The sequence below is a fragment of the Podarcis pityusensis genome (assembly GCF_964106645.2).
Source record: "Podarcis pityusensis genome assembly, chromosome: 6".
Classification (NCBI taxonomy): Eukaryota; Metazoa; Chordata; class Lepidosauria; order Squamata; family Lacertidae; genus Podarcis; species Podarcis pityusensis.
The window spans coordinates 93,015,244-93,027,040 of NC_138030.1; the positions used below are offsets into that span (position 1 = coordinate 93,015,244).

At 45.5% G+C, this 11,797-nt stretch overlaps 1 protein-coding gene across 5 annotated transcripts in view; it reads right to left on the reverse strand.

Annotated features, from left to right (window-relative positions):
* AXDND1 (axonemal dynein light chain domain containing 1) overlaps nucleotides 1-10,226 on the reverse strand; it is a 36,202-nt gene extending 25,976 nt beyond the window's left edge. For 2 of the 5 annotated variants that reach the window (XM_081012095.1, XM_081012091.1), the window contains exons 1-7: nucleotides 9,884-10,074; nucleotides 6,009-6,190; nucleotides 4,874-4,974; nucleotides 2,785-2,905; nucleotides 1,996-2,081; nucleotides 851-907; nucleotides 649-757 (exon numbers count right to left, since the gene is read on the reverse strand). In XM_081012095.1, coding sequence (XP_080868221.1) covers nucleotides 649-757; nucleotides 851-907; nucleotides 1,996-2,081; nucleotides 2,785-2,905; nucleotides 4,874-4,974; nucleotides 6,009-6,190; nucleotides 9,884-10,040 — 813 coding nt within the window. In that variant the 5' untranslated portion in view covers nucleotides 10,041-10,074. The other 3 variants (XM_081012092.1, XM_081012093.1, XM_081012094.1) reach the window with 3 other exon arrangements.
* Between the last annotated feature and the right edge of the window lie 1,571 nt (nucleotides 10,227-11,797).

Genomic DNA, 11,797 nt, shown 5'->3' on the forward strand with positions numbered 1-11,797 from the left:
TGTGTAGAGATAAGATGACTGCTTAAGCAACTGTAACACTCATGCAGTCCAGCAGTCTCCATTAATCTTTAGTTTCTAGTTTATTTTAGTTTGCAGTAGCTGTAAAAGAATAAAAGAATAAAGAAGTTATGCTTCAGAGCCGTCGTTCGTGTAGTTCATACTCTGCTGTGCTCCGCTGACTTTGGCACTGAGTTTGGTGCTCACAACTCAAAGTTGTGAGTCCATTGCACTTAGACCTGTTTCCCTGCAGTGGAAGGTCTCTGAAAGTGCTTTCCCAGCTTGCCTGGCCCAGTCAGGGCTGAAGAGGTTGAGCCCAGTCATTGGCACTGGCTCAAAGGCGAAGCCGACACCAAGTTCGAAAAGCGATGATGACTTTGATGCAAAGGAAGAATCGGTAGCATACTTAAGAATGCACTGCCAATTCCCCTTCCTTTAGCCAGAGCTGCAGCTTGAACTCTCATAGATGACGTCATGTCTAGGGGAGGTGAGCATCGCTTGCCTCAAATGGCTGGGGGACAGCCTCTGAGGTCTGGCAGGCCTAACGAGGCCCATAAACTAGAGGTTCACCAGCAATGATGTACAGTATAACTAGAAGTGGGCAATATCAAGGAGGATGCGATTGAATCAGGATTGGCAGGAATTATTTACCTGTGAAACCCCTGTTACGCCAGCATCCTTATTATTTGTTCCAGCCCTTTCCAGCATGGTGTCCATCACCTTCATCAGCTGCAGGACCTCCAGCCTCCCAGACGGCTTCCTAACAAGGCAGCAGCAAAGGGACATGCCACTGATTTAGAACACCTTCTATAGCATGCGCTACAAAAGCATCTTGATTTAGAGTGTCACTCACATGGATGGGAAAACCCGCAGTCTGTTTTCATCGTCTTCAAGTAGGGTTGTATATTTACTGCAACAGATTAATAATGATGATGTTAACAGCAATAGACTACTGTAGTTGAAAAATCTCTTTGGACTCTAGGATTCAACCATTTATTTTATTTTTATTGTGTAAATTTAAAAATACAGTAGACTAAGAGACAGGCCACTCTGTTGCAGGCAAGTGAATTAATTGAAGAAGTTCTCTGTTACAATGAGACTCACAGTGACATAAAACAACTACAATGAACCTGAGTAAGGAAAAGAGTGGGGCTGGGGAATGGTAATCTGCTATATATTTCTCATGCAGAAATGGGGCCCAAATGAAGGGCTAGGCTAGATGAGATTATGGCTCCATGTTTGTCTTTGTTCTTTTCCCACCTTGTGTCATTCAAATTTATTTTCCTTCCAGTCTTAACTCCAGTACAAGAAGTTAATCAGGCTGGGAGAAAAGTGCCAGATCAGAGATGCCCAATGGGCAGAGTGCAACCCTGATTCACACTTTCAAGTCCTAATTCAGATTTCTGGCCTCTGGGCTCTGTTAATCGATCCATAGTAAACAAATCTGCTTGCAGTTTCCCTCGTTCACATCTACGTTTGAGATTTTTTTATTTAAAAAATCTAATTCTAACTGAGACCAACTTCATTATACTGTCTGGCCATCCATGAGGAAGTCAGTTTGGGTGGCATTTTCAGTCCCTGGGTCTCTGTCTGAGAATATATGCAAGTTGAGCATCCCTTAGTTGAAATATGGAAAGTGTTGAACTCAGCAAAATGGTAAAATAGACTTTTTACAGGTTTCCTGCCCAGATGCAGGTGCTTTTGGCCTTGCCACTTCATCCCATTTAGTAGGTGCAGCCAGGAGCAGCTCGACAGGTGGAGTAGAGTTGCAGCACTGGCCTCCTGGCAGCTGAGTCACTGCTGCTCACCAGGACATGGAGGGGCAAGGCAAGGCGGTGGAACCGACCTGGAGCTTCAGCTGGTACACAGGCACCACTGCCTCACCTGTTCCCTCCGAGTAAGCAGTAGCAGGTCCACTGCTGGGAGGCTATTATTAGCCAAGTGAGTCACTCCTGGATGCAACGCAGGAGCAATTAAAAGAAGTGCAGGAACACTCACTCATCATAATACTCCAAGCGCAGGACACCTTTGTTCTTTAGAATATGAAATTCCTCTGGAACAAGACTGTCTGCTATACCTGCTGGCTAAAGACAGAACAGACAGAGGAGGTCTTAAAATATGCTACTATGAGACATAGGGAATCCACATACTCCCAAGAGGATATTTAGAGTTGGGTTTTTATACAGGCACACACACCTCCACTTAATGTGCATCCCACTCACACACGACCATGTTTATGTGGATCACCACGAAATAAATATATAGACTTGCTTTCCCTCGCTGGAGGCCTCGGCTTGTTTTACAACTGCCTGCTTGTTTATTTGCCTGCCTGCCTATCTGCATGCCTGCCTTCTGGCTGGGGCAATTATTCAGATTAAGTGCTTAACCATCTTTAAGAAAAACTGTGATTAAGTGCTACAACTGCACAGAACTATTATGTACAGCCTAGAAATCAGTGGGTAAATGTTTTCTAACAGAATTTTTTTTTCAGCCAAGCAAAATAAATAGGCAAATGCCATCTCAGACTCCTTGTGGCTTTGGGGAGTGAATTTAGCAAGCTTAGAAAACCATGGTACACAAAAATGGTAAAGTCCTCATTTTCAATTCCCACTGCTCATTCCAGATTTAAAATATTATGCTGGGTGGGGGGAAAAAATTCAGAACACTCTAGTCAATGCTCAGCTCAAAGTCCATCTTGTCTCTCAGCATTCTGAAAGAATTTGTAAAAGCTGATTCCTGTGTTTAAAGTTATCACAGTTTCTCGATACAGAGTCAGATTCAACTCACAAGTTTAGTTGCAGTGGGTTCCTGCTGCTGCAAATTTGTTGAAGTTTTGTGAGAGACAGGAGTTGGGGGAGGATTCTTTGCCTCTTTCTCAGCAGCGAGGTCATACAGAAAAGAGACATCCCTTAAAAACACAAAGAAAACTATCACTCAGTTATGAAGGTGCAATTGGTTCACTGTGCAGCCGCCACCTCTCTTCTGGTTATCAAGAATTCACTAAGTATCTGATCCAAAGGCAAATCCTTTGCCATTTCAACCCAATAGTGTGTCTACCACTTTCTGCCAGAGTGTTCTGCCTCAAAACCCTTGCTGCAGCTACAATCTTCCCATTTTCCCTGAGTACCCTGATTACGGTTAGCCACCTTCATATAACACAGAATCATAGAATTGTAGAGTTGGAAGAGTGCATGAGTTCTTTCTGATGTAGTCAGAATCTCCATTCTTGTATCTTGAAGCCATTGGTTCAGGTGCTACCCATGTGACAGCCCTTTAGATATTTGAAGATGGTTATCATATCTCCTCTCAGTCTCCTTTTCTCCAGGCTAAACATACCCAACTCCCTCAATTGTTCCTCATAAAGCTTGGCTTCCAGACCCTTGATTATCTCAGTTGCTCTCATCTGCACACATTCCAGCTTGTCAATAGCCTTCTTAAGTTGTAGACACAGTACTCCAGGTGGGATCTGACCAAGGCAGAATAGAATAGAACGCGGGTGGCACTGCGGTCTAAACCACAGAGCCTAGGGCTTGCCGATCAGAAGGTCGGCAGTTCAAATCCCCGCAACATGGTGAGCTCCTGTTGCTCAGTCCCAGCTCCTGTCAACCTAGTAGTTTGAAAGCACGTCAAGGTGCAAGTAGATAAATAGGTACCGCTCCGGCGGAAGGTAAATGGCGTTTCCGTGTGCTGCTCTGGTTTGCCAGAAGCGGCTTAGTCATGCTGGCCACATGACCCGGAAGGACCTTACTTGTTATCCAATAACCCCTGGCTATTACCAATGCTGGCCCAAAACATTTTGCTGCCTGAAATGAACCCCAAAAGGTGTGCCAATCAGATGCTTATGGAAAGACCACATGCAAGTTATGAGTACAGCAGCCCTCTCATGTTATTGTTCCCCAGTGACTGGAATTCAGAGACATGAATGGGGCAGGGAACCGGATGGAGTGATGGAAGAGGGAGGGGGGAAGCAGACTCTGCAAGTGATCAGTTGAGAACTCTGGCAAGGAGGAGGGAAATCATGGTGGTGGTGGTCTCAAAACGGACAGTGCAATGGAAGAGAGGGGGGAAGTGCACTGCAACCAATCAGTTCAGATCTTTTCCAAGAGCAACAGATTGCTTGATGGGAAGAGGTGGAGAAAGAGAAAGGGGATGACAGAAAAGGAAAGAGAGAAGACCTACCTGCTTCTTGCCTCTGCTCCCAGCCACTTTTGGTCTACCAACCACCAACATCTACCCTCTAGCGGATTACTCTCAGCGGAAGGCAAACTCCTTCATGGTTCCCCCTATCCCTGAGTTAAAATGGAGCAATGTGTTGACAAGGAGGGTCTTGGGGTCTTGAAAGGGCTGGTTTTCAAACAGTGGTGGCCACCGCTTTTGCCAAGTGTGCCACAAGTTAAACCCAAGTGTGAAACAGAGCCAGCTTGCTGAATGCTGAGCAACATATGCAGCCTCCCGTGGACTGGAATGGTTTGGCTCTGTGGGTGCAGGCAGCAGCATGAGGAAACAGGCAGCAGTGCAGACTCTAGGCCAGTCTTCCCCAGCCGGGTGCCCTCCTACGTTCTGGAGTACAACTCCCATCATCCCTGATCACCAGAAGAACTGGCTGGGTCTGGCAGGGGTTGCATCCAACAACATCAGGAGGGTGACAAGTTAGCAAAAGCTGCTCTAAGGTCATAGCTTGGTTCATGGGCATTCCTGCTCATCTCCAAGCACACCATCACCTCGGGTTAGCCACTCTTGTGTAACATACTTAAATGGGCATTTCCCTAGCACTCTCCATCACCCTTGCACTGTGGCTCCCAAATCCTAGCACTGCTACTGGTTATTGCAAAGAGGCATGTGACGTGCCAGGACCCTATTAATTCCATTCTATTACCTTCCAGCTCCTGTGAGGCAAATTGGATGCTCTATCAGATATCGAAACTTGTTTCTGCGTACAGGATGTTGCCAGACCCCATCAGTAGTACGAATGCACCCCTGAAGAGTGAACAGAAAAGACTAGTTCAAGAGGTTCTTCGGGATCAGGTGGTAAGCACAGACTACATCTCCAATACTGATAAGCCTAATGACACATTACACACAAATGCACATAGCAGGGAGACCCTGTCAGCTGTTTCTTCTAAGTCTTAGCTGAAGCCTTTTTATGAGCTGGCGAGAGATGCATGTGAAATATACATCAAAAACAGGAAGGAGAACATGCAAAAGACAGATGCAATAAAGGGATGGGTTCTTTATTTATAGGGACGCGGGTGGCGCTGTGGGTTAAACCACAGAGCCTAGGACTTGCCGATCAGAAGGTCGGCGGTTCAAATCCCCGTGACGGGGTGAGCTCCTGTTGCTCGGTCCCTGCTCCTGCCAACCTAGCAGTTCAAAAGCACGTCCAAGTGCAAGTAGATAAGTAGGTACCGCTCCGGTGGGAAGGTCAACGGTATTTCCGTGCGCTGCTCTGGTTCACCAGAAGTGGCTTGGTCATGCTGGCCACATGACCCGGATACTGAGGACAAATGCCGGCTCCCTCGACCTATAGAGCGAGATGAGCGCGCAACCCCAGAGTCGGTCACGACTGGACCTAATGGTCAGGGGTCCCTTTACCTTTACCTCTTTATTTATACAACATGCCCAAAGCATGTTTATTTGTTTCTTACTGAACCAATCTCAAAAGTTTCTGTTGCTGAAAGTAGTTTGTGATATGTCTGATAAGCAACAAAAGCTGAAGTACTAAAATCTCCTTAATAAAACTCTAAGTTGCCTGACAGTGCCAGTTCTTTGGCCCAACTAGTCTCTTGCCTCCCCCGCCTCCCCCATTCAGTGAACTTCAGGTTCTTAACATTTCTCATGCTGCCATGTTCCCAATAACGCTCCCTCTTGCAAAGTGTTGTCCTAAAATACTGGTGTCTATGTGCACCTGGCATAATTCGCAGTCACCAGCAGACATCTATAGCAAGTGGGTTTTGTGGCAAATTTTGTATTTAAAAAGCAAATATTCATAGACTGGAAATGAACTTATGCACCTGAAAGTCTTTTATACTTTTTGTTTTCTTGGGGGGTCTTAAAACACTGGGACAGGGGACTGGGTTGGCAGCAGAGGTCAGTGCAACGAAGATCTCTTCCGGGATGAAATCACGCTGTAAAGATGTGGGAAGAGGCTTTGAACTGTCTAATGCAGCTGACTTGTCTCTTAACTGAGGGAGTTCTAGAAAAAAGAAAGAAACAGCAAGAGTAACTGTTAATATTTGGTGGTGGCAGCAGATTATCTCTACCCCCCCCCCAAAAAAACCCTTAAAGCTGACAATTCTATCACACACATTTCATGTTAGTGCTCAAGAATAACATTAAAAATCCATATTTATGCCTAATATAAACTGGCCTTCGAGTAAAATTACAGAAGCCCCTGCTATAACTGTTTAGTAGGAGCATTGCTAAAGGAGGAAAGCAGCAGCAGCAACAGAGAAAATATCCACTTACATACCATGGGCGTAACCAGGGGGTGCATGGGAGTGCAATTGCACCCTCAATCAAGTAAATAAATAAATATACTTAACTAACTGATCAATGGCATCACAGATAACTCAGTTCTACCTGCCCCCCACATAAAGACTGCCACCCTAAAATAAATCCTGCCTACGCCCATGTTACATTCGCAGAGTTCTTACTTTACCGCAGAGCTTCCCAAACTGTGTGTCGCAACACGTTAGTGTGTCAGTTGAAGTGTGTCATATGAACAGTCCCCGCGCTCCTCCCGTGGCTGGAAAGGGGTCAGTTTAACCTCTGGTTTGCTAGTAAAACTGAATTACTGTGTCATGAAATGGTGCACGTCTAAAAAGTGTGTCACCAACACGACTAGTTTGGAAAGCTCTGCTTTACAGGTACACGATACTCCGAATTTTTAAAAGGTGCTTGGAGCACTCAAAGACTCACATGAGAGGTACATTGTGATATGCGTTTAATTTCCGTTCTTTGATCAAACTGCAACATCTATGCACTGAAAAGAGCCATGTGGCAGGACTGAGAGGACCCGGGCAAAGTGCTGCCCATGCTACCATAGACCCTCCATTGCCAGTGCACAACTGTCCCCTCTTCTTTGCCACTGTCATCATTCTGCACTCTCCCAACACCACCACAAGCTGCCAGATGTTCTGAGGAAAGGATTCCTTTTTGTTTATTTTCCCCATTTCAAAATGTTGTGCAGTAGATTCTCTGTTCAGCCAAGCATCACCCAAACTGGCCCCAGCCAAGCACGCAGGCTCAGCCGCACACCTGCTGCCAAACTGTCTGTGCTTTTTAGGTAAGAAGAAAGGCACCCTTCCCAACGCTGCCTGATAATCTGGCAGGGAATGGTGGAGCAAATGCCAGGGCTGCCCGCTGCCCTCTTGGTTTCCACTCTCCACTCTCCTTGTTGACCAATCTTCTCTGTGTGTGCCTATAATTTACAACCCATCCAAGTCTTTGTGAAACGATGGATCTACATGCAGAGACAGACCAATAACAGCAAATCCATAGCACAAATATTAATTCACACAAGGTTGGCTTGTTCAGCTAGTAACCACTGGCTCCTAGTTCACATGCAATCATGGATTTAGTTAAACCATCACACGCAAACACAGCCTGAAAGTACATCACTCTTCTCAAGATTTTTTGCCTTTTTGCTCATTCCTACCGAGAAATGCTAAGGTGCGAGTAAGGCAGACCCTTATAAAATCCAAGACTAGCAAATGAAACAGGGGGAGAGAAAATTCACTCAAGATTTAAAGAAAAATAATTTGATATGGGACCAGTGGAGACTGAGAGCTTTTCAAACCTATCATAGGGACATAGGAAGGTGCCTTATACTAAGTCAGATACAGTGGGCCATCTAGCTGATACTGTTTTCTCGGACTGGCAGCAGCTCTCCAGGATTTCAGGAAGGTGGCATTGCCAGGGAGATGCCAGGGAGTGAGCCTGGGTTCTTCTGCATGCAGGGCAGATGCTCTACCTAGCTACAGCCCTTCCCCAAATTATATCAGTTTTTAATCTGCAAAATTTGTGCGGTTTTTCTCAAGGAAGCAATTTTATTCTAGAAACTCTGTTTTTCCTCAGCACCCATTGTTTTTCTGACTCCACCTCAAGCATTGCATCCAACTGCCGTTTTGTTTTATTTCTGTAAACTGCTTCAATATTTTTAGATGACAGCGTGGTATATAATTTTTGTTATAAAGAAATAGTGATGTGTGGAACATGGTTACCAGACTCTAAAGGTCACTTATTACATAGCACCTTAACCCACACTAACAGCAAGCAACAGATTGGCCTCCCCGATGCCGGCAACATTTTGTGACCATGTGTTTCATTCTAAGTGTTTTAAAATTTTTTAACAAATGAGCACCCTGCCACTAATGAAGAATAGGTTTTTAAAAAAATTATTTTAAAAAGCGTTAAACATGAGTAGCGCTGAACATTCCTGTCTTCAACACCAACTTGGCATTTCATTAATTATGCCCCCACTAAAAGTTCAAAGTTGCTTAATGCCTCCTTTACCAACGCTAAACTATTATAATTTGATTTTTAAGTCTGCAGCAGGGCTAGTTTCCTCACTTAATCCATGGCATGGACAGGATTTTATAGTGATGATGGACTCACCAAAGGTTTAGGACTACATACAAAACCAAGGGAAGATAGCCTGAGTTAGACATTTTCTCCTCCAGTTATCTTAATTATTGGAAAGCCACTTCTTTAAATGATAAACAACCATATGTAAAGAGGCATATTAAAGGATACTTATAGAAGAGGTGGAAGAATTGATATTCCTGCTATAGGCAGTAACAAACAGCAGACACAAGGGATTCAGGTCCAACCACTTCTTCTTAACCTGATGCCCACATGTCCTACTTCCTTGTCTCCAATACACTCCTGAAGGACCTGTTCTCCCCATGCACTCGGATGGCAACAACCACGTACCTTGTTAGGCCCAAAATGTGCTTGAACTGAACCAAATAGAAACGGTCCTACTCCTACAAATATATCACAGTACTTTCAGGAATCCAAACACTGCAGACAGAGGCAGTCAACAAAACTCAACCCTGGCTGCAGCTATTCGTTACTGAACAACCTGCTGCAAGATTTACCATTACTATCCTTGCTGACAGATACTAAGGAAGATGCATCTCTCAGTTTTTTGTTTTCTTGCTTTGAAGTAGATGGCGGCACAGGAGCGAGTCCTTTGTTTGCAGACATGACGAAATGTTGATTTTGGCTGGCTTGCTCACTGACTCAGATTGTTGGCTGCTGCATATATCTGGAAGGGATATATAACCCACATGGTTGGACTGTATGACTGTGATGGACGTGATTCAATTTCAGACTCTGTTTAAGAAGGTATGCTAGCATGGGAGAAAGGATATAAATTGCAGGAGGCACACACTGTGTTCCTACATTTCTGCTTGCGCTGCAAGCTGCTCCATCTGTGGCCGTTAACCCATTTACAAGGAAGAAGTTGGACTCCTGCAGTAGAGAGTCACTTGCTGTCAAGATATACTCCGTTTCAGACCACCTTTTCCCTGTAAAACTGAGTAGAGAGAGGCATGAATACTGTCTTAAGATACATGTATTTGTTTTGAAATGGTCAGTAGATTTGGGAAAACGGCAAGACGAGGGAGCACTGAAGAATAGGGAATAGTGTGAGGACATTTGGTCGGACTGTTTTGTTTCTTTTTTAGTGCTCTGTGTTTTGCTTTGAGAATACACCCGAGCAGAACCCCCAGAGCCCCGTTTCCCCAGCCCGCACCTTTTTGGGGCTGCCTCTCCCCTCCTCCCTGGCCAGGGCTGAGCGGAGTCGGGAGTCTGGCCCCCCTGGCCTGCTGCCTTCCGAGGGGCTCTGGATCCGGTCCTGATCCCCCTTCTCCGCTCTCACCTCCGCAGAAGGTTCGTGGCCTCGGGGCTGCCGGAGGCTCAGTCCGCCCGCTGCATGGCGACCCCGCTGTCCTGAGAGGGAAGGGCGCACGTGTGAATGGCCTCCCGGGCAGCTCCCCTTCTCCCTTCCCTCGCCCCCCCCGCCCCGCCCGGAGCATCTCGGGGGGAGAAGCGGAGGAGAAGCGGCGCCCCCTTTACCTCTCTCCGCGCGCTCCCCGTCGGCGTCTGTTGCCATGGGAACCGCGCGCCTCTGGCAGGCGTCCCTCTCAGCGCCTGACAGGGCAGAGGCCGCTTCCGCCCAGAACTTGCGCCAGGCGCTCCCTGCTTTCATCCCCGCTATCCGCCGGCTTCTCTCCCACGCGCCCCATTTTAGAAAGGTTGTTTTGTTTGTTTTGTTTTAAGGCACCGAGTTAGACGCCTTGACAACGGCGATGGGAGCCGGGAAGGGTCCTTGCCCTAAGAAGCAACGGAGCATGCGCGCCAGGAAAGGCCGGTCTGCCGCGCTTGCGCCCAAAGAGAGAGAAGAAAGGGAGGGGCAGTGACGTGTCCGCCTCCCTTCCAGGCCAAGGACATGCGCACAGAGGGAGGGGTCCCTTTTATAGTCAGAGTCCAAGCACAGCTGCCAACTTGTCCCTTTTCTTGCGAGGAATCCTATTGGGAATAAGGGGATTTCCCTTGAAAAAAAGGGAAAGTTGACAGCCATGGTACGAATAGTAGAAAAGAATTTAGAAAGTGCTTTGTGTCCCCTTGCAGGTCAGTAGACTAGCACACTGAACAGACACACTCCACGTCTCAATGCACACAACAGATGCGCATAGATGATCATGATGATGATGATTTAGATTTGTAGCTGACCCTTCATCCCAAAATCCCAGGGCGGTTCACAGCAGAAAAATACAAAATGAGAATACAAAATACACCATAAAACAAAAACATAGAATGGAGAATACAGTGGTACCTCAGGTTAAGTACTTAATTCGTTCCGGAGGTCCATTCTTAAGCTGATACTGTTCTTAACCTGACACCACTTTAGCTAATGGGGCCTCCCACTGCTGCTGCGCCGTCGCCACGCAATTTCTGTTCTCATCCTTTTTTTTTTTATATAAATATTTATTAGGGTTTAAAATACAAATAGATATAATAAACAATATAACATATGTCCTAACATAATTTCACATCTTCTTTGGACTCCCTCACATCTCCCGCTCCCACTTTCATCGTTATAAATTTTTACCAGCAATTTATCATCTTGTTTGCATTCTTATGTCCCATCTATTTATTTATAGTCTAGTAATTCTCCAAAAAGTTTATGTTTTCTCAATCTCACTTATCATCCTGAATCATCTAATTTAGTGGTGCTCAATTATTTATGATCTAGCATCCTGCTTAACATTCAATCAAATTACAGTATTTTTGTAGATAAATCTTGAATTTCTTCCAATCCTCTTCCATCCTCTCCTCTCCCAGGTCACGGATTCTGCCGGTCATCTCAGCCAATTCCATATAGTCTATCAGTTGCATCTGCCATTCTTCCAGTGTGGGTAGATCTTGAGTTTTCCAGTGCTTCGCAAGAAGTATCCTTGCTGCTGTTGTTGCGTACATAAAAAGTGTCCGGTCCTTCTTTGCCACCCCTTGGCCAACAATACCCAAAAGAAAGGCCTCTGGTTTCTTTGTGAAGGTATACTTAAATACCTTTTTCAGTTCATTATAGATCATTTCCCAGAACGCCTTCACTTTAGGGCAGGTCCACCAGAGGTGGAAGAATGTTCCTTCACTCTCTTTACATTTCCAGCACTTATTATCAGACAGGTGGTATATTTTTGCAAGTTTGACTGGGGTCATATACCATCTATATATCATTTTCATTACATTTTCTTTCAAAGCCAAGTCAGGGAACCACAAAGCTAAGATCATA